Source organism: Tyto alba, unplaced genomic scaffold (genome assembly GCF_018691265.1).
Source record: "Tyto alba isolate M040663 unplaced genomic scaffold, T.alba_DEE_v4.0 Super-Scaffold_18, whole genome shotgun sequence".
Lineage (NCBI taxonomy): Eukaryota > Metazoa > Chordata > Aves > Strigiformes > Tytonidae > Tyto > Tyto alba.
Genome location: NW_024881280.1, coordinates 14,852,867 through 14,880,792, shown reverse-complemented (window position 1 = coordinate 14,880,792; position 27,926 = coordinate 14,852,867). Strand labels below are relative to the sequence as shown.

At 35.5% G+C, this 27,926-nt stretch overlaps 1 protein-coding gene across 1 annotated transcript in view; it reads left to right on the top strand.

Moving 5' to 3' along the window:
- The window catches only part of SPRED1 (sprouty related EVH1 domain containing 1), a 60,851-nt gene extending 37,701 nt beyond the window's left edge, over positions 1–23,150 (top strand). The window contains exons 3-6 of the mRNA XM_032984712.2: positions 5,414–5,582; positions 6,918–6,967; positions 15,969–16,127; positions 20,983–23,150. Coding sequence (XP_032840603.1) covers positions 5,414–5,582; positions 6,918–6,967; positions 15,969–16,127; positions 20,983–21,642 — 1,038 coding nt within the window. The 3' untranslated portion in view covers positions 21,643–23,150. The remainder of the gene's footprint in view (positions 1–5,413; positions 5,583–6,917; positions 6,968–15,968; positions 16,128–20,982) is intronic.
- Positions 23,151–27,926: the final 4,776 nt, after the last annotated feature.

Here is a 27,926-nt window from a genome sequence, read left to right as displayed (position 1 = left end):
AAATCTGTATACCTGAATGATCTTTGAAGTTGGATGTACACTGTTTAGTTGGTTGCTCTGCCATTGTCTTTGCAAAAAGAAAGTAGGAATATTGTTTTTAAAAAGCTTCCTAAACCATTTTGAACATTCAGTTATTCAGACTTCGAGCACATGTGTGTTCAGGAATGTTTAATCTATTGTAGTATCTAGAAGTCATTACGGTTTGGTCAGCTGGACCATGATTTTCAGTTAACTCACTTTTTTGCAAGGTACACACAGCCATTTATGAAAATACTTCTATAGATTAAAAAAGAAAGTAATCCTTACAAATGAAGTCTTCTTTCCCTGCCCCATACCCCCCCGGTCACATTACACACTGTTAAAATACCTTTATAACTACGTTATATTTTGATTTCCTCTGGCCAGTAAGTTTGTCTTTTGTGAGATGGATCAGCTTCCAGAAAAGGTGCAGAAATTCCCTCATCCTGGAAATGACGTGTGTGGAACTTGGACCACTTTTCTGGGACACAGGGAAGGATTTTGAAATACCTCAGATTAGAGAGCAAATGAAATTCAGATCAATGGCTTTTACCTAAGATGCATGGGAGTCATAATACCAGTATTACTGTTCAACCTCTGTCAGAAGAAAGGTGGAATTTATTCCAAAGCAACATGAAATCCATAGGTGAAGTGTTTGATGAAGGTATCTTCCAAATGCTTCTTAAATGGTTATACTCAAAAAGAATGAGAGATCTTTTATCTCTTCTCTTATTGCTTCTTACAAACTATCTTTAGTTGCTGTTTCTCCAACTGCAGTGACACTACATTGCAATTCCATTCCAATGTACCAGATGTCTCCATATATTTTACAGGATATGTGGCCATTTCATTAGGACTGTAGGTCTCAGTCTGTAAGTCAGCTGTATAAATTAAATACTTTGGGACTGAACATCAAAATATTCAAGTTCCATGGGGGGGTGGGGGGTGGAGTGTGTGTTCTTCTTGTTTCTTTATATACCTGAGAATTAGGTTGCTATTAAACCTTTTTACGAATTTTCAGGTCACGTGTAGGACTTCCAAATTTTTGTGCATTACCAAGTTATTTAAAATACTTCATGGAGTTCACAAAAAGCATCCTAGTTATCTGAGAAGAAAATCAAAGTGGTGGCACCATTGGAATTAATTTAGGAGAAGGAATGCTCCCCACTAGTTTGCTCAAGTTATTTAGATCTGACTTGGAATGTAAGGGTATTCCGTGAAGACTTTGACATAATTACACATTTCCTTCTTTATTATACTCACCTTCCTAGATCTGGCTCCAGCCAGTCTGCTTGGAACAATTGCACTCCCTCCTAACCTGGTCAGGTCTGCTGCTCTCTTTCACTGTGTTTACAGTAGCTCTCTTCTATCTTAATAGCACTAGTGTTAAACATACATTAGGGTCAGGCTTACAGGGTCTTAGGCTTTGGTGAATTTTACATTCTTGAATGAAAAGTCTGTTAGACTTCTCTGTTCTGTTTTATTTTCATCTCCAGTCCTTTGCCATGCAACTTTTTACTGAAGGAGGAGGGGAAAAAAAAAAAAAAAAAAAAGGTGACTAGTATCTTTTGGATCGTGAGTCAGGAGTGACAAATAAAAGTTTAAAATCTTTCTTTTGAAGAAGAGATAATTGTGTAAAGGGAAAGATACAAAGCTGAAACTGACTATAAATACTGTGTTCCCTTCTAAAAATCTGCTGTTCAAAAAATTTATCATTTATGGGTTTAAAGTTTGAGAAACAATTCTGATGGGCTGTAGTACAGTCCTTACATCATGTTACTTTTTTAATTGATAAAAAAACACCACACACAGAATAGTAATTGTGTCCCAGGGTCATGGTGGCACTGGGGCCGTATGCTCTGTAGCACGAATATACTCAGGTCATGCTGCTTGGTTGCAAGACTAGAGAAAAGCTTTTGATTCTGTTTAGCAGGAAGTGCATTCAAGTTTCATCAAAAACTATATGCTTATGTGTGTTTTGGGCTGGGTATGAGAAATTAAAAAACTATCCATCTGCATGTAATGTTGTAAGCTGTTGAAAGTACAGCTAGAAACTAGTAAAATAGTATCCAGAAATGTTCAGTTTATGGGGTCTGTTATCAAAATAGAAATTTGTATCAAACGCAGTAAGGGGGTTTTATATTTGTTTCCAAAACAAGCCCTAGATAGTGGTGCTAATATCTTAAATACTTACTTGATTTTGCTTAAAAATACTTGAAGTGTGGAAGTTTAAGATTTCTTGTTTTAGAGATTAGTCTTGTCTACACAAGCTAAAGTTTCTAATATCTTTAAAAAATATAGCTTGTAGAGATGAGAAAAATAACATGTAGCAAGCAAGTATTTTTATGAGTAGCTATGAACTCATTAGTGTTGGACTTCATGACATCTAGATATTAAAAGGATTTTCTTATTAAGTAGTATTAAGTAGACATACAGCCTTATTTATGCTCTGATAATTTAGAGCTTGATCATGTGGATCCAAAGCTCTTCTGTCTTGAGTCTGATAACTGCAACATTTCCCATTATGCACTAACGTGACTGCTTCATATTGGCATGGAAGTCTTATATTAAGTCTCCAAATGAAGAAAACATTTAGAACAGTAGCTCGTGTTTATTAAAAAAAATGCAACTTTGTTAAGCTGTAGTCACTTAATTTAAAATTTGCAGTTTTTTGTTGTGCTTACCACTGGAGATCTTAGGTAAGGTCTACCCATAAAGGTCTGGGAAGGCGGGGTTTTGGTAACCATGTTGGAATGACGGTGTGGAGAGAGTTCCAAACCATAGCAAAGTACAGTAAAAACTTATTAGAGTTTTGGATGTTTGAGGACTTGAAAAAAAAAAAAATATATCTGTATTGCTAAAAGCCTGGTTTTCATTTCCAGGCTTTGGTGATACATGTATTTGGATACTTCCTCCCCATCCCCAGTGACCGTTTGCATTCTTCAGCATAAAGAAGCCTTTGAGAGCATTATGTTTAACAGGGAAAGCATACGTTGCTGCTGCAAAGCATAGAAGTGTTTTGGGGAGACAGAAAATGCTTTAGGGGATGGTTGGTATGTTTTTTGTTTGGTTTGGGTTTTTAGTATTTCTGGATGTAACAAACTACTAAAGGCTAGGTGTTTATAGATTTTTGTGCCACAGCTAATTCTGACCTACAGGTTTTGTGTTTTCTCTCAGGTGAGGCAGGCATAGTCTCACCTACATGGATGCTTATGTCTGATAACACATACGATTTTGATGCAACTAATTCTTCCCCATTCAGTGCCCTTAACCACTTATATCTACTGTGGTAACTGGTCTGTTTCCATACAGCTTTAGACCTGAAAAATCAGTGTTGTCCTGTCAAATTTGTTGTTTACTTAAATCAAGCTGAAAACAATTGTGGTGTTGGATAGGATATTTGCTTGTTTTGTTAATGGTTGCTTGTCTTATAGAATGTTGTGAGGGTTGGAGGTGAGGGGTGGGTGATAGCAAGGTTGCTTTTTGGGTTGAGGGGTTGGTTTAGGGATTTTCTGGGTTGGTTTGGGTTTCTTTGAAAAATCACAGCTTCTACTCAGTAAAGTTTTAATCTAGTAGTTTAGTGGAATTGTCTTTTAAAAATATTTGTTATCCAGGTATAAATTTTCAGTATAAAGTAGCCTGGATTAACTCCCTTGGGAGCAGGTGTTCATTGAGATGCTATAAAACCAATCTTGAAGTATTTTTTGTTGATATTGTGTGTGAAACTGCACACAAAATATGGTGTGAAAATAGTTGGTATTTAATAAAGTAGAGAACCCCCAAAAGTACTCACAGACCTAGAAAATGCAGTGATGTAAGAAATCTTCATTTTTAACTCCTTTTTAGGAGGAAGCAAGTTTAAAATTATCTGAAGAAACAAAGACTGATCATTTAATATACCTTAGAACTGAAGAATGATACCTTTTTTTTTGCTGCAGCACCTTTTCCTGCACTGCTATGTCAAAGTTAGATTTCTTCCTGTGCTTTCTTGTAGGCAGTTGTACCTACGTATTGTTGCCCACTTAGGGAATTCACAGTGGAGTAACAAAAATTATTTTAATGCTGAAGGAGTTTATATGTGCAGAAAGAATGTCATCCTTCTAGAGGCGGCTCAAAGGCAGTAAAAATCAAGAGGAGATGATTAGTGGTGGGGTGTAGAGTAGAGGGAATAAATAATGAAAAGCAGGATAAAAAAATACTTTCTTATTAATAAACAAGAAAAGAAGAGGAAGAACACAAAGGATATGTAAGAAAAATCTATGTACAGACAGATCTATTTTTTTTAAATTTGGAGATTTTTTTCCTCAGTTATGTTTATAACTCGTTTTTCCACATGCTTTAAGAAACTTTGTATCTTTCTGTCAAAAGGCTGAAGATGTAACAAAACTAAAAATTCTGAAAGTACATTAATGTTGAAATGGTAGAATATTAAAATTCCTCTTTCACCTCTCAGTGTAGGTTTTCAGAATCTAGTAGTAATACAGAGATACAGGTTCTCTTGCTGTACTTATACCTAGTGCTACAGGAGCAGATCAGTGCATGTCCCTTTCTACTTTCTTGTTCACCTTTGAATTTTTTTTTTTTTTTAACCAAGAAACAGTCAATGTAACAATGTTGCATAAAATAATTTTTGCAAGTAAATTAAATATACAAATATATTTTTGAAACCAGTCAGTTTAAACTGGGGAGATGATGTGAAGAGTACGACTTTGTTTCATAACTGAATGTGCATCTATACCTGTAATGGTTTTGTAGCCAAATAATTCTGTTAATTATTCCTGATTACTGTTTTCATTCTGGTTGAACATGATCCATAAATATATTTGTGTCTACATGCCAGCAGTAGTACATTCAAAAAGATTTTAGTTTTGATTAATCTCAGTTTATAAAACAGTTCACTTGTATTGTTTTCTCTTGTCCAGTAGCCTTTTGGGAGAAAACTGATATGGCCTGAAAGCAGCATAAAATTAGTCCAGTGCTTGAAAATTCTGTCAAATAGTTATACAAATAAAATTCCCAGTGATATAGTGGTACTTGATATCAGCAGAGTAATGCTTTTTTCAGGGTGTGCCCTATTTCATTTGCTGAACATCTAACAAGTCTGTTCTGACAGAAATGCTTGCTGCTGGTATGAGGTACTTTTGAGGCTGAAAAGATTCACTCAATATACAAATAGTGTCCTTAACCCATACCACCTGTCACCAACTATTAGTGAATAATTTGGCCAAAATGGAAACACAGTTAAAATTACATCCTTGTAACAGAAAGAAATTTAAACAGACTTTTATCTGCCCTTATGATGTATGTTTTCAGTTAATTCATGAAGACTACATTTTGTTCTCAAGTTTGATATATTAGTCGGTGATATCTTTTCCTCCTGTCTTCTTTCTGGAAGGTGGTCTTGGAATGCACATTAAAGAAGGACCTCGTTTACAACAAAGTTACTCCTACTTTTTACCACTGGAAGATTGATGACAAAAAGTTTGGCCTCACATTTCAGAGTCCTGCTGATGCAAGAGCATTTGACAGAGGTATTCGGAGAGCAGTAGAGGATATTTCTCAAGGTACATATTTCAGGTGAAGGGGTTGGTGGGGGGGTGTTGAATGTTTAGTAAATGAGATAAGTCAAAGCACTCTGCATAACATTATTGCTGACAGTATTTAAGGATGTGGATTGATCTATAGCATATTGAGATTTTAACAGTTTTTAAATAGTACTTCTGGCATTTCTAAAGTGCCATTCATCCGAGTGTCTTAAATTGTTTCACAAACACTAATAAGGCAATTCCCCAAAACATCCCTACATAATACAGCATTGCCTCTTTTTTTTTTTAGAGATGAAGAAATGAAGGAAGCTAAAGTTACAGTGTCTTACTTGGATCTTCTTCTCAGAAGCTTGCTACAGCTTCTGTGTTCTTAGAGGATAAGATATGAAGTTGAATGATTTGAGAGATCCATTGAGTTCTCTTTATCTGCACATACTTTCAGTTAATAGTTTGTTTACTAACAGCTGTCAGAGTAATTCTGAGGACAGGTTTATATGGAACGGTAGTATAACTTACTCTAATAGTAATATAGCTGTTTCCAGAGCTTCACTGCCCTCGTGGAAACTAATGAGCAAACTGATCATCAAGCCTCAATTCTGAGCTGAAAATATGATAAATGTATTGCTGGATGGGGAAGGGGAGGGAGGGAAGAGAACAGGTGTCTATTGAATGGGAAGAACATCTCTTTCAGGCTTGTAGAAAGTAACTCAAAGGGAGAAATTTAAACAAAATATTCTGTGCTGTGATGTGCAGTAAATTTAGGGATTTATTGTGTCTTATCATATTAGCAAAGGGAGAAACATGTTTCTGAAGAGAAATGCTTTTTGACATACTAGAATGACTTCTTTTGAATTGTGCTGATATCCATATCCCTGCAAGAGAAATAATTAGAGAACATACGAGTCCTTGTCTCTCTTAGGGTCTCACAGTTCCAATTTCTGCTGATTTATAGCAAAATATAGCACAGCGTGCATTCATGCCAACCAAATATATCTGCCTTTAATTTTCAAAATGCTACATTAACAAGAATATACTCCCTTGCTTCTGACTTCTGATGACACTTTGAAAATGCTTTTACAGGAAAGGTGTGAACAAGAGAGAGAAGTGTGGCTAGGAATGCTCAGTATATAAAATACAGACTGTAGAAATGAATGGTACTTATTAAAATCAACTTGAAATATGGTGATCTACTGGTTAAAAAAGTAAACAAGCATATTTATATCATCATAGCTGGATAACGAATGATGGTGAGGACTGCTGGAAGCAGTAAACTGTAAGTAAAAAGAAAATAACCTTGTCTTATGGTTTGTTTTTTTTTGTTTTTTTTGGGTTTTTTTTTTACTTTTTCTGTAGGTTATCCACCCTCCCAAAATGAAGTTGAAGTGGCAGAAGACTGCTTTCAAGTGAGTATTTAAATTTGTGCAGTTATTGTTTGGAGAAATTCATTGAACAATTTTTGTTTTCATTAGTGAGAATAAGCAAAACGAGAGCAATAGAAAAATAGAGTTTAATGAAGTAAGTGCCAGAATAGCTATGTAGAAGACTTACAGTATTGTTTATCCTAAACTAAGTAGTCTATATTTAATCAATAGGATGATTAACCATCCTGAGTTTAATTTTTAAGTTTACAATGTCTGTTCTAGGTTATGTGACCTCTCTGAACTCATGGCAATGTGAAATACCCTTCTGGGAAAAAAAACAAACAAACAAACAAAAAAAAAACCCAAAAAACAAAAAAAAAAAAACAAACAAAAAAAAAAACAAAAAAAAAAACAAACAAACAAAAACAAACAAACAAACAAAAAAAAAAACAACAGAGGGGTCAGGAATCATCTTCTTTTAAATGCACATCCCATTTCTTTTTCTACATTTCACTCTAGTGATAGACACATCTAACACGGTATGGTTAGAGTTGAAAAGATGCTGGCATATCTAGTCCAAAGAAGGATGGAAGTTCAGATAATTTTTAAAAATACAAGATTAAGCAGTCACTTGTTGAGATTCAAATGGTAGAAGCGGTAAAACTTACCTCCTGCTATGCTTCAGAGTTACAATCCTTTACACAAATACCGTATCAAGTACTGTACCACTGATACGTAGCACTGTCTGGTAATATCCAAGAATCCATGTAATTAAAAAGCCAAATAAACAAATATTATGAACATGTGTATATATATATGTGTGTATATATATATATATACACAGTAAACAGCTGTAATATAACTGAGTAAAAACCTACTTGTGTCTATGTGCTTGTCATCTCTTCTTTCCTATTTACAGTTTCAGGGAAGGTCTTGGCTTTATTCACACATATGTTCAGTTTTCAGAGTGCAGATATTTAAATTAATGTGAAGCGGATATAGAAACAATTTTACTCAGGGGTCTTAGTGACTATTCAGAAAACAGATAGTATTCCTAAGTGGTTTCTTGAGGGAAAGAGTTTTGTCATTTATGCAATGTTAATTTCTTTATCAGTGTAGATAGATGCAGTGTGGAATTTCTGCAACACAAAATCAAGAAAATTAGCAGCCTACTTTGAAGATATGGGTAAGAATCAAATTATGATAGGAGACAGAGTCAAGTATTTAGAAAAGATACTGCAATGCAGTGGCAATGCAGAAGAGTCTCCTGATTTCTTTCCATTTTATGGTAGAAGAAATGTATCTCTTTGTTTAACTGTTGGCTGTGCAACCACCTGTTGTTCTTTATTTGCAGTGCTTTGTTTTAAGGCATTTCAAAGTAAAATTGCTATAAATATTAGATATTTTTGTTTTAAAATAGGAATGAGATTTTGACAGGGTGAAGGAAATGTATGCCAAAGTTAATGCAGTCCTTATTCACCTTTTAAAAGACTAGTTTAAACACGCTTTGTTGCAAGGATTAATAATTGAGCAATTTCTACAGGCCTAATGAGATTAGAGGAAACTAATTACCTCTTGATTATGCTGCCTAGTTATTATGTTTCTATATAAGGATGCCAAAATTGCAGCAAATATCTGTGATTCTTTATATATTCAAAGTTTGTTATTGGGAAAGTGGAGAAAAGTGTATTTATGTCATCTATTCTATATAGAGGTAAATATAGGTAGCTAGATGATGTAGATTTACTTTAGATATATATATTTAAAAAGAAATATATATATTTTTAAAAACACTCTTTCTATTTGTTCCTGTAAATGATATGTAATCTTGTTTGGTGCAAACTGCTGATAGAATTATTTGTTACGTTCCAGACAGAAAAACATATTTCATGACTTCACCACTACACACATTGCTTAATTGTGGATTTGTGCTGTGGATAGATGTCAGGAATTACCTGTTTCCTAGAGGCAAAAAAGCTAGCCAATCTCTCTTACCGTATCTCTGTATACCAAAGTAAAATAAATCATACTAGAATTGACTATTGATAACAATACCAGAAGAAGGGGAAAAAAAAGAAATGCAGGGAGGCTGAACCCACCCTGGTTTAGCTATGCTTCATCTAAATCAGGTTTATGTATCAATAACAAAGCAGTAATTGCAGGGTAATGAATACCAGTGTAGAAAGGCTATAGCATTTTAGTTACAGGCACCAGCTCTAGGCATCAGGAATATCTTGGAAATACCAAATAGTGTACCTTCTCCTCCAAATTAATTCCGTCCCCCTTCCAAGGTTGATACTGTTGTAAGTGGAACTTGATACCCCAGTTGTTTGGTTTTTTTTTTTTTTAACTTGAAAGACTGCTAAGAACATTTTGTTTAAAGATAATGTATTTGAAGAGTCATGTTGACTTGTACCCCCTTTTTTCCATCCCACTGTAGTTTAAAAGGCCTAATGACTTCCCAACCACCACCACCAGTTTATTCTATAAGCTATTTTCCCAAGCCTCTAACAGTATTTTTGAGGAAGTTTTGGAGTGTATCTATGCAAGTGCGTTTTAGAGTGTGGATAGAGTGTTAAAGGGCAGGTTGACACTTGGATATGAGGGCAATGGGATGTTTGTTGTTTCATCAGAACAATCTTCCAAAATTGTAATTTGTAGCCTCTGAGGAATGAAGTACAAAAGATCAAGCAGTGGAGCTCCTCCATTTATTTAAAAATATTAAGTGGTCATAAGTAGTTTCTAAAATAGCAGAATATCAAAAAGGATTATTTCATACTTACTTTTCATAGCATGTTTGTCAACGCGCTTATATTTTTGTCTATATCCTGTAATAACTATCCTGTGTATTGGTATTCTTCGGTTTCATTTCTTTCTTTGTTAGTTAGTATGGTAGGTGAAGTCCCCAGGATGTCATCAAGGCACACTTGAAAATAGCAATTTTAATAGGGCTCTGTCAGTTATATCATCTGCTGTCAAGGTGTTTTGCCTATGCTGTTATAGTCGTCATTATAGAGAAGGAATCCTATATTTAGTGCATATATGAAGTATGAATGTAGTATGTAGTTTGTACATAAATTTCATTAACATTTTTTTTTAAGAATTAAGATGATTAGTGATGCAAAAAGCAAAAGATGCTTCCTAAGTTATTTTACTGGCTGGTTATATTTGGTGCTACAGAGAGCAAATAAAATGATCCAAATAAGATCAAAACATACAGCATTCTGATCTAGTCAGTGGCCCAGCTGTTAAACCTCAATGCCTACTTGTAATAAGGATTATCATGGTATAGATGTAGCAAGCAGAAAATAGGTCTTGTCCAAAACTTGTAGGTGCAACTCTTAAATGCAAATTCAAAAATTGAACTCTTGTGCTTTCTAGGCTAGCATTTTGTTCTCTATATTGTATCTTGGGTCACTAGAGTTTTTTAATTATTATTTTTTTTACATTCTTTAAAGAAAATATCACAGAGAAAGCATTCTTCTTACTGAAGATCAAATTTATCATTTTTCAGAAGACAAAGTTTAGTTACAGCTCCTTTAGATGTTCTGTTGTTCACAAGTAATGTTAGAATCTTAGTATTAAATACCATCACTTAAAGGTGTTCATACTTGCTTGTAAAGGTTGCTTAAATGATTACAATTACTATTAGTAGTTTAATGAGCGTATTATGTGAAAATTGTTTGTATCATTAAATATGTCTTAGTCTCACTAGCTTAATTTCAAATAGAAATACAAAAATGAGTTAATGTAGAGCCATCTGACTTCCTGTAATGTTTGCAAATGGATCCTGGGCATGTATATATACTTACATGAAAATATACACTTAGGATTTGTTTTGGTAGAAGGTTTGGTTTTTCTGGTATAAAATCAGGCGTTTTGAATGCAGTAGACAAGCAGCTTGTTTAACTCGGTTTGCTTGTTTGTTCAAAGACTGGCTCAGATTCTTTTCCTCTACCAAATATAAACTTCTTGCTCTGAAACTCATCTAGCTTAACTAAAAAAATGTAGAAATCATATTTTTTTTTGTGTGTGTGTGTGCCTTAGAAGTAATTCTAACTAAATGAAATCTAGAGCTCATGTATTTTAAAGTATTTTTATGTGGGTTTTGGATACTGAAATGCCCAAGTCTTGCTTTTGAGAACTGAAAAATAGAGCAGTTGTCTTAATTTCTTTCAGGTTTTGTTGATTCAGCCATACTGGTGTTATTTATAGGCTACCAACGCATTTTAACAGTTTTGAAATAATAAGAAATGGAGCACTTATGCTTTTGAGTTTCTTACTACTGGCAGAAGAAAACCATAGACTGATAAATTCTAATCAGAAGAAAAAATTTTGGCTTGTTCTTTCAGAAGTAGGTAGATAGGGCTTTTTGTCAATATGAAGGGGGAAAGGCCTGCAACTTCTACATGCATTTAAATGGTTTTGGTGTAGGCAAGGAAGACATAAATGGTTCATGTGCCTCTTTGTAAATACACTGTTTAGTGACCTCTTTGTGTAATGCATTATTTAGTGGCCATTCCATCTTTTGCTTGCAACAAAAGATTTGCAGGAGTTTTATTTTATAAAAATAACTTAGCATTATGACTTGTAAGGAAATACGAAATAATTTACCCTTGAGTACTGTTTTTATGGAGAAGAAAATACTACACAATAAAACACTAAAGATTAGCAATATTTAGTGCACTTAAATTGGCTAGGTATAGTTCCTAAAACTAAAAGTAATACTAATTTATATTATCCATTTGAAATAAATCTAATGATACATTGTGCTAAAATTATTTGGGTTTATTAGGCTTTTTTGTGGAGCACTATTCAAAAAAAAGGAGGAAATCTATTTTTTTTCCTCACCAGTATCCCAAACAGCCTCTTTACATCTCCATCTCTCTTATTTCCTCAAGGTTATGTTTTGTGTTTTAATTTGTTAGTTCTTTCATTGGAATCCCTAAAACCCTCTAGTATGCTTTATATATTCAGGTAGAACAGCCTTGGAAGAAAGAGACATGTCAAGTGCCTTATTTTTTTACTTTAAACTGTACAAAACATTCAGAGTAATCTAGGTAATATTTCAGTCCATGTCCCAAAATACATGCCTGATTATAATAATTTCTTTGCCAAATATGTAAATAGTTGTTCCATCAGTCTTTGAAATAGCTAAAGCAGAAGGAAGTTATTCAAATGTTTTTGAACCTCTATCATTTATTCAAAATTTTAAAATTAAAGAAAAACATTTAAACACTTCTTGTGTTGGTTAGCATCAAACAGCAGATTTTCAGGCCTCATGGGAAGTAAATACAAGAGCTGGGATGCAACGGAAATGTGGTCTCTCATCCATCCTTCTGTGTAATCATTAAACTTACTTAGAGCAGAACATTGCAGAACATTTTTAACAATGTTTGCAGAACAATGTTGAATTCTCTCCCAGACTTAACTCTGGCAAACTGGGAGAAGTAAGGAGAGAAAATTTGAAGAAGAGGAGAAGCTCAGTCTGGTTTTCATTTTCTCTACAGCTGTCATCTGGCTTTGAATTCTGCTGGAGAGCTACAGCTGGAGTCATTTTATTGCTTTACCCAGCATCCTTTTGCCTGCGCGCACAGAAATGTTTTAGTAGTCTTGGAAAAAAATTCAGAGTATCTCTTAGCAACCATAGGACAGTAATTATTATACCAGCAGCTGGGAGCAAACCAGATTTCCGTTGTGCATTAAAAACTGGCGTAGGTTACTTTACAGATGATACTGAATAACCTATGCCAGTACTGTACTTTGCAGGCTGTGGTTAAAGGATATTGAATGTGGGCGGTGTAATTGCTTTGGGCAGTAGAAAGGGGGAATGTATGCATCTGTGTTTGTGTGTAATATGATGATCCAGAGGGTTGAAGCACCTCTCCTATGAAGACAGGCTGAGAGAGTTGGGGTTGTTCAGCCTGGAGAAGAGAAGGCTCCGGGGAGACCTTACAGTGGCCTGCCAGTATTTAAAGGGGGCTACAGGAAAGGTGGTGTGGGACTCGGTCAGGGAGTGTAGTGACAGGACAAGGGGTAGCAGTTTTAAACTGAAAGAAGATAGATTTAGATTAGATACCAGGACGAAATTCTTTCCTGTGAGGGTGGTGAGGCGCTGGCCCAGGGTGCCCAGAGCAGCTGTGGCTGCCCCCTCCCTGGAAGGGTTCAAGGCCAGGTTGGACGGGGCTGGGAGCCCCCTGGGCTGGGGGAAGGTGTCCCTGCCCATGGCAGGGGGGTGGGAACTAGATGATCTTTAAGGTCCCTTCCAACCCAAGCCAGTCTTTGATTCTCTATATTTATTACACCAAGCTTAGTTCTTGTGGAAAACTTCACATGTTCACTTTTTACTTAAATGCATTTCCAATACAATAGCATTTTTGTTTCTAGGGCCTCTGCCTTTCAGGTTGTCAGTGTTTCCATTATAAAGGTGGGGTTTCAGGTGTTTATGACCTTGACATAAAACACTACACTGGAGCAGAAGTGTCATCCAAAGAAAGCCTTTTTGATACTAATTAACATGGTTTGGCTGTATCTAAACTATCAATTTAATTTAAAATAGAGTTCAGGATATTCATCTGGCATTTCTATGGTTCTGCATAGTGAATATTTACAGGCTAAATAAGATTGTAACTGACCTTGTCACTTTTAATTTTTCATAAATACCAGAAGTTAGGCTGTGTCCACTTACCTGTAGTGTCTGTGGTGGTAGGCTGAGCATTGTGCTTTCCAAACAGCTGTCTTGAGTTCTTTCCTTACAAGGGTCAGATGCCTTTCTCTGTCTCCTGCCACCCCCAGATTCGTCCTTGAAGTCAATTAGCTTGAATTGTGGTGCCTGTATTGGAATTTTATAAAAGCATTCCTTTATAATTGCTGTGTATAGGGCACAAAGGCTTGCTCTAAGATTAAGGTTTGTATTTCATACATCAGTGTCTGACACTGCTAGTTAGTGCTGTAATAGAAGATCAGTGCCTGTATCCTTTATTACATGGAGCCCTATCTTGACTGCCAAGGGGAGCATGTGTGTGTGTCTGTGTGAGCATGTGCAGGTGTTCTATATTGTAGGTAGTTTATTTCTGAAGAAAAAAGAAAAAAGGTGCGAATCACCTGCAGGGACAGGAAGTAATACAGACTGTTGAAAATCTCACCCAGGGATAAAGACTGACTTGTGGGTAGTATGTGTTTTCTCCCTGGGAAGGAAGGAGTAGTAGTTTTTGCAGCTCTCATCCTCCTCCCTAGACCCCTCAAATTGATAATAACTAGGGGAGATAAGGGGGTTAGGTAGTGCTTATCACTGTGGTTTCTATAAAATGGCTTCTAGCTGTTAAGTGTGTTCCTAGCTTAAATAGTTTCTGCTTGTAAGCATTTATAACATCACTCAAACCAAAAATAGTTGCAGGCGTTTCTTCCTTATTTTGAATGTAGCTCTCCTGTGGTTGGAACCAGTGTTTTGGAAGCTTTTCGTGTCATTGGGCAATGTAGCTGCAGGAGTACCTACTGATAGGAAGATGTTTGATACTGCACTAATAAGTATATATCTGTGAAATCTAACTCTTGCCAGTCATTTCAATGTTTCTTTTGTACTCCTTTCCCAGTAGTGTTTGACCAGGAAATTTGATTTTGACAACAACAGGATCGATTGCTTAGTAGTGTTGTCATGCTCAAGGATCTACAAGAAGTTCTTCTTTCTGGAGTTTTGCCTGTCTTCAAAATTTTTCAGTGGAACTTTAACCTGATTGAGTTACTGTCTTTCATAGGGTGTATGTTTTCTAGTACTAATTAAAACTGATCATTATTTACTAATTCTAATGTTTTTCCAGTCAGAGCTCTTCTGAACAATATGTAAGTTCTTAGTGATGTGATGGTTTTCTCTTTCCTGAAGAGCAGCTACAGAACAGCTACTTCCACTTTATCTAGATGTCTTCAGACTTGATACGTTAGTCTTTTATGTACGTGAGATGCTAATGTAATCCCAGAATAAGTTCCTTAAGTATTTTGATAAATGAAAACTAATGATTTAGTGTTAGTACTTAACCTGCCAAAACTTCAGGTTTGCCTCTGCCTCAGTAGTTTTTTTGCAGTATTTTTATTGTTTCCCCCTTAATGTTTTCTTGATATATACAAATTCTTACAATAAAGCTGAAACATTCTCATTGCTGGAAGTTGGATGATGCCAGAATTTTCTCAGTGCTATCAGATGATGACAGCCAGTTAACATTACAGCATCTCTCAATACAAACAAAACATTTTACAATACATTTTTAGCAGACCAATGGGATTTGTATCAATATGCTCTACTGTATCCTAAGTATATCCCAGTCCGTTAAGGTTAAAGATAGAGAAGTGTTTATTTTTATGTTCTTTTCAGAAATTGAATCATCTCACAAGCCAATATTCCACCCAAACATACTTCCTTTTCCTTATTTGGAGTGGCACACATCCTGCAAATATCTTATTATATGTTGCCACATGGTCTCATTTTTGTATCAAATTTCCTGATACAACCTTAATTTCAAAAAGACAGTCATTAGTTGTTCAGTACACACGTGCTGTAATTAGATATTTTAATTGAGCCAGTATATGTTAAAACTGACTTTCTGTTCCTTTCCAGCTGATCTTGCTTTTAATTTATTAAAAGGTCTGACTAGCTTTTGCTTTATTAGTCTCAGAAATTTTTTTTCTCCAATTGTATATTTGTAAATACTGGCAGATGTGTGGGTAGTTAAAGAAAGCATAATCTCGGAGACTGGGCTAATCTCTCCCTTCTTAAAGAAATACCTTAGTCCTGATTTGGCAACTGAATTACAAAGGCACGTATCTGTAGTGCCTAAGTTGTGGATGCTCTGCAGAGAAGGAACGATTATTTTCCAAGGCTGACTCATAGTAAAGAAAACACTTGCCTACTTACAAGTACTTTAAAAATGTGTATTTAAAAAACCTAACACTGTATGTAGAATATTAATGCATTTATGTATGAACTTGGTATATTTGATGTGATTTTTTAATAAATGCAAAATCGTTTCAAGGGGGTTCTTGTGTATTCTAGACTAATCAAGAAAATACATCAGGTTCATTACTGAAAGAACACCTTTTCCAACACGAAACTGTAGTAACCAGTGAACCTTACAACAGTGCAAATTCAAGGCCTTCGGCGTTTGAGGATTTCAACAACAGGAGAGCCTGTTTTCCTAGCCAGCCTAACCAGGTAAGACTACCAACAAAAGAAGCAGTTCTTACTTTGCTTGCTGCATTAATGGCACTGTATGTAGTTGATGACAAGAAAGCACTTTCATTTTAAGTCCCTGTATGTAGTATTATACTCTCAACTTGAAATTATCAGTATAAGCTTTGCAGCTGAAATACTACAACATCATTATGGCAGCGGTAAAACTTCGTGAAGGTATTTGCCTATGCTTGTAGTGCAGCAGACTACATGAATAAATCTTTTGACTTTCTTTGAAGTCAGATTTCTGTATTACAGACTTCTGTATCTGCAGCCTTGCAAAGCTGTTTAAATTTGTTCAGAAAATGTTAATTGGCCATGAGCTTAATCTTGGTTACACATATACTAATACTGTTTTGATTAGAAATATTGAAAAGTATCTTTAAAATAAGTATCTTGGATGCATTACACAGTGGGACACTTTTGCTTAATATTTTTAGTGAAACCTTGTGCTTTCTTAACTGCCTCTTTAAACTGAAATATTCTCTTTTGATACAGAAAGGAAAACAGTGTATCAGTTATGCATGAAAAGTATTAAGCTATTGGTAAACAGATTCTTAAAACAGAAAAAAACCCACTATCATGAGGAAGTCTGATGTACAGACATTTTTTAAAAGGTCATATTTATGCATTAGATTGGAAAGGCAATGTTACAGCTTTTTTCTTTAACAATATACCTTTTGCTTTTTTCTAAGCCTCAAAGAACTGACAGTTTGTAGACTAGTGAGTTGGATAATAATTAATTTGAGGGTCTTATGCCAAAAGCGAGCACATGGGAAACTTTTTAGAATAAGCTTCATAACAGAAGTCAAAGCAGAACGCAAGTTCAGGTAGTTGGGAGCACTTCATCAGAAAGTATTTCTGTTCCTTGAAATAAAGCTTTTTAATGCCCTCAGTCATTCTTGCAAAGAAAGATGGGGTTGTATTAAAGTCTTGTATCAGATGCTTCCTGAGTTATTGGGCAAAAGAAGAAAACAGTGTTATCTGAAAAACTAACTAAAGATATTGAAATTATGAACTTCTGATTTTTAATTATGGATCTACAGTTATCTCTAAGTCACCTCATATTTTTGTTTGTTCTGTTCGTCAAGAGGTATATATTTTTCCCTCTTCCCATTTACTTGCAAAGAGAATTTAAAAATTTCTTAGAATAGATGAGTGATTAGGTTATTGCAGTAACACTTAACAGCTACAGTGTCCAGTGCTGTACATGCTGTTAGTCTTCACTGAGTTGCAAAGTGTAGTAGCCTAGAATTCCTGTATGTTTTAAGAGCACATAAAGAATTGGCTACTGAGAAAGTGGTAACTTAAGATGTGGTATACTGGGTAGTGCCTGACTGTTATAAACTAAATAGGAGTTTATTTGAAATGACAATGTTAGACTACACTTCTTATAAACTGAAGTTATGGGAGATTCCATGGAAATTTGGGTAGATGTTCTTTAAAATATTTTTCTCATATTGTAGCACCACCTACATCCGACACTCCATGCTTTTTGCATGGTCCTGTGGTGCACACATTTAGAACATAGGCAAGTCAACAAAATCTCACATTCAGTATGAGCACACACTGCACGGTCTCTACTGAACTCTATGCGTGTGACTGTGTGGCACAGCAGATCTTGAGGTCAATACCTATTTTGTTTCAATTTTATGTAAATAAGCTTGAACACTCTTACTGTGCTTGTAAGTTGAATAGCTCAAGAAGTGTATGCTCAAACTAAAGAAGTGATTAATGACCATTCAGATCTTTACCTGTAATACTTTGACTGTTACTAAAAAATACCCAAGTGTCTCAGCTCTTCAGCTTCTGATACACTGACGTGTGTTTAACTTACATTTAGTACTTTGCAATGACATATTCAGCTGCTGGTGTCCTCATATCGTAGAGTTGCAAGCGGTGCAAAGTCAAGCATGTCTGTTTGAGGAGAGGCAGTGAAGGCTGCAATACCAAGCAAGTGTCTGTGCCGTGTTTAAAGGTGCACCCCTTCAAGCAGGGTGTAATACTAGCAAGTTCAGTTGTGTTAACAAAATCTTTCTGCCTAATTTCCAGTTGGCTAAGTATATTCATAATGAGATTCTCTGTGGAATTTAAGTTTGCTGTAATATTCTTCCTCCTTTCCTGCTTCAGCTGTTAGACAGAGGTGGCACTTGTGCTGAGTTATAATTTGGAACGGCTAGAGGATTAATGTGCATTATTCTCATTGAATTTTGCTAATGTTTGTACTTAACTGAATCTGGATTATGTATTGTTCTTAAGGTTTCATGTACCTCATGCTTTCATATAGGTTCCATTAAACACCCAATATGTAAGCACTTTATTTCTAAAACTTTTCCAACATTTCTCCTGTGTCCTTGTTTTTTAGCATTTCCCTCTTGTTCTCTTCAAAAATGATTTCTAGTATCAGTTGCATAAAGAATGTAATGCTGCCTTGTTTGTAATACGTCAGACCTTAAGCATTTTAGTAGATGTTTGGCTGGGGACTTGAAAAAAAAGAAATTATTTCTATGTATGTGGTATGTTCTGCTCAAACAAATAAAAAGTCTTTAAAGACTGAGGAGAGGTCAGATTTTACAGTTGTTAGTGTTTGCAGTGATCTTTAATGGCTATTAGCTGTCTGAGGAGTGGGATGTTGAGGGTGGGTTTTTTGGTTTGAGGTTTGGGGTTTTTTTCCTTTTAAACAATTGGTTTTATTTAATGTCTTAGATGCATGCATAATACTCTGTGTGAACAGTATGGTAAGGATCCTTTATGCCTGTAACATATGGAATTGTAATGACATTTTTGATGCTTTTCCCCTTAAATAAATTTATGCTGTTAACTGTTCAAAAAAGCCAATTACCCATAGCTAGTTATTGATGCTAAAACAATAGGCTCTTTCTCTTGTTTAAAAACAGGATAGAGTTGAGAAGCACTCTGCTTTTATAAGCAAAGAGGAGGCCTAACTGCTTGCATCAGAGCCTGGGGAAGTATGGAATAGCAGTGATGTTAGCTGAATAGGATATAACCTTTCTTCACCCAGTATCCTCGAGACCTTGTGGAAGTCTAACTACATGGCTTGGAGCCAATAACAAAAAATTACTCTTGCTAGCATACTCCAGTTGAAACTCTGAGGGCAAAGCAACTCTAATTACAGTTCTGTACTTAAAATACATCGCACAAGGATTATTAAGCAGGGAAGTGATGGTTAAAGCAGGCTACAGATATTCTTACATAATCAGAAGCTGGCATATTTTAAGCAGCTATTCCTTCCTCTCTCCCAGCTGCTTTCCCTCTTCCCTCCTCTGCCTCCTACCTCAAAACCAGTGCATACCTACTTCATTGTAGTAGGAACATAAGACACGTGCAAAGTGAAATAAAAGTGTGTTAACTTAAAACATCATCTTCGGTAGTTTGTTGTTACACACTGTAACAGATAAGAAACATGCAGTTCAACTGTCGTCCTAGACTATGCAATGGTGACACATTAATTCTCATTGATTTGATCAGTACTAATAAGGTATATACTCTCAGATCAATGATACTGATGCTAAAGATGCATTCCCAAATAAGTAATGATTCTGGAGAAATTTGTAAGGCTAATGGGTTAGGGAGTAATGGTTTTTTTCCCAGTCTTTCTGTGAGATGGTTTGCAGGCTGTGCACTTGACAGGAAAAAAAGGCGGAATTTGACTTGAAGCTCGCTTATATTCTGGCTCCGATTATAATAGCCCTACAGTGTAGGAAAATAATTGCCTGCCTGTAAGGCAGGAATACTGGGACTTACTGAGACTTTTGCTTTTTTGCTGCACTATCTGCTATTTTTGGGAGCTACTTCCATACACATGTGCTAAATTTTTATCCTGTCATTATTTGTACCTTTTCTTGAAAGTCACTTGTAATGTGATTTCAGTAACATTTAGTGGCAGTCCACTATCTTACACTTAGATCTAAGGTCTGCAGTATTTCAGTTCGGATGATTCAAATTTGCCACCTTCAACTTTTTCATGCCCCCCATGCCCTTTTATCGTAAGGCAGAATAAACAAGAACTCTATCTTATCTCTCTGCTGTTTGTTTTATATGTGTTTAGCACGTTCCTTCTTACTTGCCTTTTGAGGTAGAAGGTCTTGAATTGTGGTCAGTTCATTACAAGTTGAGAATTTAAAAAGTACTTAGGTGTTTGCCTGCTGGTGTCCTAAACTAATTAAGTACTGTATATTAGCTAAGGGGAGTTGCATTTAGAAGCCACTGATACTGCTTGATCATGCTATTGAATATTACTCTTCATATGGCAAAATCCTTATCTAGAATGCAGCTTTGAGAATGAGTAACCAGTGTTCAATACTCTTGTTGCAAAAGAGGAGGGAGTTAGAAAACTTAAAGCAGGAATAAGGGAAAGATTCTCCTAGATAACATGAGTAACTCAAAGTGAATGTATCAGGGAGTTAATTGTAAAGCAGTGAATCATCACTGACATGAAATCAGCAAATTCGCATAAGGCATAATTGATCTGTGGAATTAGTTGCTACTGAAAGATGTTAAAGCCTGAATTTTGAGCATAATTCAAAGAACAGTATCAGGTTTTATGTGGATACCAAAATATCCAAAGCTTTTGTGAGCTACTAGAAAGTCAGGAAAGAATACTAAAGCTCATGGTACTAAAATGCAAAAGGCTCATGATTGTGGGGAAGTCTGTAAATTGTACTAGTAAGAAAATAAGCTGAAATTTTTATCTTGAAGCATCAATGAAAAAGTCCTGGGTTTTTTTTTTTAATTTTTAAATCTTAGTTTTCGCATTGTAGGTGGGCATAAATTTGGGTCTTCACTGTAGTGAACTTATCTTGCTTTGCCATTTCAGGTCCCACTGAAGTCAATCAGACATGTTAGTTTTCAGGATGAAGATGAAATTGTTAGAATAAACCCTCGTGACATTTTGATACGTCGTTATGCAGACTACAGGCATCCTGACATGTGGAAGAACGACCTGGAGAGGGATGACGCAGACTCAAATATACCATTTTCTAAATCAGACAGTAAAAAATCTGACTATTTATACCCATGTGGGGATGGAACTAAGTTGAATTCCCTGAAAGACTCAAAGAGTTCTGTGGTATTTAAAACTCAGCCTTCCTCATCAAAATTTAAAAACTCAAAAAGGAGAAAAGAGGATGGTGAGCGTTCCCGCTGTATATACTGCCAGGAAAGGTTTAATCATGAAGATAATGGCAGAGGAAAATGTCAAGATGCGCCAGATCCTATTAAAAGATGTATCTACCAAGTTAGTTGCATGCTTTGCGCAGAGAGCATGCTGTATCACTGCATGTCGGACTCTGAAGGAGATTTCTCTGATCCTTGCTCGTGTGACACTAGTGATGACAAGTTCTGCTTACGCTGGTTAGCACTGGTGGCACTCTCGTTCATTGCTCCATGTATGTGCTGCTACCTCCCCTTGAGAGCATGCCATCACTGCGGTGAGGTATGTGGGTGCTGTGGAGGCAAGCATAAAGCTGCGGGATGAATCAGTCTTGTGCCAAACAGAGCTGAAAAATCTTTGTTTCCAGGAAGCATCTAACTTGGATTTGTGGAAGCTTTTTGGCGAGCTGAAGGGAATCTTCTTTCATGTAAGAGATGCTTGATGTGGAGGAAGCGACAAGACTTGTCAGACCTTGGCATTTTACAAGTGCTAGCCATGCCTAACTATTTCCTTTGAGTGCGTGGCATTTGTTGCAAGTTGTGAAGGAGATTTTTGCAAAGGAAAGCCTATTCTTATTATTGGCTATAAAATGAGCATATAAACTATGATTATACTAAAAGGGATTAACTTTTGCCACTTTGTACATTCATGGTTTAGGTGAGGGGGCTCTTTTAAAAGGATTAAAACTTACCTGAGGGGAAATCTTAACTAAAAGTGCACTAGTGACAGTTGATTTAAGATTAAGAAAAGTTAATACTCGGCAAATGAGAAATGAAACTGATTTTAAGTGCAACTAAATCACTTATTAATAGTTTTTTGGAAGCGACTTTATGTATAAATAACAAATGTTTATATTTAACTAAATGTGTAAGGTACGAATTATTACATGTTAAACTTTCCTTCCCTCTGATATAGTAGGTATGGACCATATCTACTGTCACATTCCATGGTAGTATTTTAAATATTTAATTAGTTAATTTAGTCGCATTTTTATTCCAGATGGACAAATTGATATTTTCAGTCCTGTTTCCCTTCAGCTACAGTTTGTGTTGAGTTGTATCCATACATTCTGATAATCTAAAAATCTTTAAAATATTAATTATTCTAGTCTTGAGTGACCAATATTTTTTTGTTAAGCACAGATGTAATTGTCTAAAATGTTCTTGTTAGAACATAACATTTATTTTTATATATAAATGACTTTGATTTCAACATAATAGCAAAAAGGAAGTTGTTTCTGTTGCTCAACCAGCAAGTTGTTTTCTTTTGGGGTGTCCTCCAAAAATACTTTATTGCATATTCAAATGTTCATTAAGCAAAAAGTACATTAAGGCAGTTGTAACAAATTGTCATCAGTGTTCTTGTTTATCCTTCTGTTAAACTAGGATCCTGTTCAGCTGTTTATCAAGTACTATGATTAAAACAAAAGATTAATAACAAAAGTGAAATTGTTTTCATTATTTTGAACTGCAACTTTTTCTTACTTGAATGGGCAAGAACAAAAGTACTCTGTGTGTTGTTCAAAAACAACAACAAAAGACTTAGCCTGAGAAATGAATTACAGCCCAGGCAAAATTGGAGTGAACTTCTTAGTTGGGGAAATTTGGAGGGACGATGGGGGAGGGAGTGGAGAGAGGGAGAGAGAGTGTGTGTATGTGTGGTGGTATATTGTGTATGTTATTTGTTATGGCTTTGTACTTACTAAGTGTTTAACTTTCCGATAAGAATTAACCAATTAACCCATAGAGAGTTTTTTAAAACATTTCCTGCTTTGCTCTGTCATGAAGTAAGAAGCATTGACTTCTCATTAAAGATATGTAAAACGTGAAAAACAGTCATAATTCGTTAGCGAAGGTGCCTATTTGATATGCTGGCTGGAGTGGGACAGACTATCCTCAGTATACCCTTGTTATTAAACAAACAAAAAACCTAACATTTTAAAGGATGCACATGACTGTCTTTTCTCACCTCCTATGCATTTCTTCAGTATATTTTGTGTCATTTTTCTCTCTGCATGTATCAGTGTCCTTATTTTTCCTTTGTAGCCCAGAAGTAAAATGAGCAAATGTATATAACATTATCTGCCTATGAAATACTTTTTAAAAGAAAACATTTATATTTATATTACAGCTTGAATTGACCATGTTGTGTACATAGATCATCTCAAAGTATTATTTCACATTGAAAAGAAGACAAATATATTGATAACTGTAGAAGTTACGGAAGAGCTTCTAGTTTTGTATTAAGAGTTGATTGGATGAATTAAGTCCAAGAATATGACACAGTAGCAGCAGTCTTGGTTTTTACTGTTTATATATTTGAATGCTGCTACTCTGGTTGATTTTCATGCTTCACACATTTTCAGCTAAACTTGGTTGCCTAGAATAGACTGTTAACTTTAAAAACAACTTTGATAAAAAAATGGTGATGTTTTTCTAGTGAATGAGAGGCATTTAATATTTGTAAGTACTAGGTTCCTAATTCAAGGTGAAGAGTGGTATGAACAACCTAAGAAAAGAACTTGCTGGCTGTATCGGAAAATGCTACAGAATCATATTGTGTATAAACTTCAGAAAGAAATTAGTTTAACTGTTTCCTCTGAGCACTATACGACATAGTGAAACTCCTGGTCCTGTACTGTATTTTATATGAAACATGTGCTTTAATATTTTTATTGAATGTGTGCGTTAATATTTTCACTTTGCATTTAACCACTTTGCTGCTAAAGTGTTCTCACCTTTTGCTTTCCTCTTTGAAGACTTGATCCATCTAAAAAAGGTTACTGAAATGACACGTTCACTTTCTCTCCTTGTGCTGGAAGTGTCAGCCTGCATGCCCGGTGTGAGAGCGACTACAAGAACTGCAAAGAGATGTGGTTACGTAGGGGTTGGTTTGAGTAGGATGCACACCTACTTTTCCTTTTGGTGTTTGGGATCTTGCCCACTGTTGCAGTTAGGAGGTGAGTAGTGGAAGGTGGGCATGAAATCTGTGCCATCTTTTGTGTTCGACAGCACGTAACGTTTGTTCTGTCTCTTCTGAAATACTTTCTTAAGCATTTGGGAAAAGAGAACTTTCTTCCCCAATTCTTACTCCTCCCCTTACCCTTAACATCAGAACTGTAGTTTGTCAGGCGCGTAGTAGTGGAGCTTTGTGTGGCTTGGAGGGGAGGCCTGAGCCTTGGGAAACCATCGCTGAATATTAAGTCCCTCACTTGTCGAAAGCCTGTTACCGTGAAAATTAAGTATTTCCCCTTGAAAGTGGAGGAAGAAGTTAAATGATAGTGGCCCTCGTGCACCATCTACTGGGGGAAAAACACTCAGCTGCATTCAGGAACAATATTTTATTACACAGTAATTTAACTGGCTCTCCGTGCACTACAAAAATATGTTAAGCTTTAGAATGAATTTACAAAATAGTAACTTGGACTCTTACTGTGATTCTGTATCTCATGATGCTTAAGTTTCATTCTTAATACTGATTGAAAATAAAAATGCTTTAACCATACATTAGGTTTAAAATAGTTACGATGGCCTATTAAACAAGAGCATAAAAGTCAGGAATGAAATTAAGGTAATTTTGATTCTGTCACTGAGCTCATAAAAAAGATTGATTTATTTAGTATTTTTTTTCCCCCTTGAAGTTCTTTCCCACAGCAATGTTGATGGAGTTTTGATGTTCATGCAGATGGAATCTGGCCTTTTGGTTTGTGATACGAATCAAGTTTTGAGTATGCACAGGTGGGTCTGTGCATTCACACATGCGATTCAGTGGTTGTGAAGGGTATACCTACAGCTGTGTGCAAGATTAAAGCAATATTCTGATAATAATCTAGAATTACTATGGTAACTGTTTAGTAAACAGCAGCAAACGATGGCATAAAACTCAGATTCCTTTCCAGAGCTTATATAAGGGATGTTCCAAACTGTCTTAACCAATGCTGTTTCCTCTAGAGAAACAAAGGTATTTTGAAGGATGTCTTAATTTTGCATGTTGGAATATAACATTCCCATTTCAGATGTGTTCTCTTCAGAATGATCTGTTCATGTGTACCTGGAGGATAATGTTGAACTCCCGTGTAAATAATGCACAGGTTTAAATTAGACTTTAAATCTTTCCAGAGCTTATGGCACAGTATGCAGCCAGTACAGTGATACATTCATATTAATAAAATGAAGATCAAGGGTGGTGGCTGGCAACAAAACAGTAATTTTAAGAAGATGCCTTATGGTCCTTTTAGTCCAGCAGCTGAGTGGATAAAAACTTGCATTTCCTTCAGTGCACTGATAAATAGAAGGGAGGGGTCGAGGGGGCTGTTTGGGTTTGGGTTTGGTTCATTTTTCCTGAAAGCTTCTTTTTCTTAATTGCAAAAGTTGTGGTTCATTTAAGAAATCAAAGTATTGGGTGAAGAAGAAGCCTTTATGTTCAGAGCTGCAGTACAAGCTGTACATAGTTTTACTTCTCTTGCTTGGTGCCATTTGCTTTCCACCCTAATGACCTCAAAGTGCCTCATGTGTATATTGTTTCCATTAAACCTCAACTGCTACTTCTTTCTACTAAATGATGTATGGTTTAGTTAACTCATCCCATAGATGTTTCCTTTATGAATATGAATATAGCTTGTTACTTTGAGTATATAATGTAAATATGCCTTTAAGTTTGTAACTGGTTTGTTACATCATATCCTTGTAAGTTGACATAGCAGATAACACCATAAAAATTGTTTAAATGTTTTTTCCTGTAATTACCTGATTAAAACTATCTTGAAATGAAACAACTGACATGTTTTTCCATTCTGTGTTGGGATTACTCAGAACAGTGCATATGAAATTAAATATTGTAGCTCAAGAACAGAATAAAAATATGTAAGTACAGATAACCATTTTGCCATAGTACTCTACTTACTCATTAAACAAAATGTTAATCAGATAATTTTATGATTTTAAGACTGGTCAAACACTGTATTACTTTCAAGCTCTAGCATCTTTCATCATAAGAACCATTTTTAAGAGTTGCTATAATGTTTTAAACAAAAATGTGTCTGTACCAGCTTGCTTTGTATTTACAGCAGTGTTTGTCCTTGACGTCATCCTATGGAGGTCAAGATTCCTGCATATACATCATGTTTATTTGAGTTCCCACTCAAACCCACCACAAAAAATGTTTATCTTTTAATATAATTATAAGTTTTGTGCAAGTTAAAAAAATAAGATACACACCAGAAAAGGAAGGAAAAGTAGAAAATGAAGAAAAATGAGAGTTAACATGTAGAAATCTGTGAGAGAATAATTTTGAAGCTCAGTGGTCAGGGTTTAGGTTGGATTATTCTAAACTGGACTGTATTTGCCTCTAGCTTTTGCAAATGTTTTCTTATTGGTTACAACTGATAAAGCAAATCTCACTGTTCATCTGATCAGTTTCTAACTTGAAGAATTGTATTATTGCTGGGTGTAATCATTACGTGGACTATTAACTGTTGATACTTGAGCTTTTAACTGATGATTTGAAGATTCAGCTCTGCCAGAGAAAAGACACAGGCAAATGAATTGACTAATAAGGTGAGGGATTAATAGAGAATATTATTAAGACTATGTGAAGACCACATATGAGAAAATGACTCAGCATTAAATATGTTTTCTTAAAAAACCTAGTGTTATATCTCAGACAAATCCACCTTAATGTCATGTATAATGCACAATCTTTGGGTTTTGAACAAGAAGATTTTTCTTTGACAGGTAAGTCAAACTCAATTGCTGTTTTTTTTTTTTTTTAATTAAATCAAAGACTGACATTAATCCACAGACTGTAGTTTGTAGGCCACAGGCCTAGTGGCCAGTTTCTAAAGAGAGTTCATAAAAACACCCCAATTAGTCCTTGCCATATAGCAATTAATATTTTGTATTACTGTTTCTTCAACCTTTTGGTTTACTGTCATGGATGACTATGCGCTCTTGTACCAGAATGGATAGTCTGTACTGCTGTATCATCACTTTCATCATTTGGGAATACTGAGCTATGTAATGTAATTTAATAACTTGGAAACAGGCATACAGGTAAATGGATGAGAATAAAATATAATCCCACAGTTCATACCTTCAGGTTGGAAAGTGTGTACACACGATGGGATCTGGCAGCTGAATTATTCTTTGAGTACTGCAGAATGTGAATGACTGGAAATACTGGGTTTTGCCTACAAGGAAAAGAAAGGTAAGTCAGTTCTTCAAGAAGCTTGTAGCTCTAGATACCCATGCCCTGACTTGAGAAATCTGGCAATATTTGGGAAGACAGTGACTTTCACTGGCAGAATAAGTCTGTTAGACAAATTGTGATTTCAGCTAAGTGGTGATTTGGCAGACTCCAGGCACATCTCCATAACCACCAAATTATACCCAAAGTGGTTTTATCAATGTACAATTATTTATGTCAGTTTGAAGTAATGCACAAGAACAATTATTTAATGTTTGGCATTTACAGCTTGATTTATTTAAAAAAAAAAAAAAAAAAAAAAAAAAAAGAAAAACCTGCATTCTGATTTCAAGTAATATGTATTGTGGTAGGATAAGGTGACCAAAAAGCTTAGTGTTTGGTGGGAGGATGGATGGAGAAGGAGA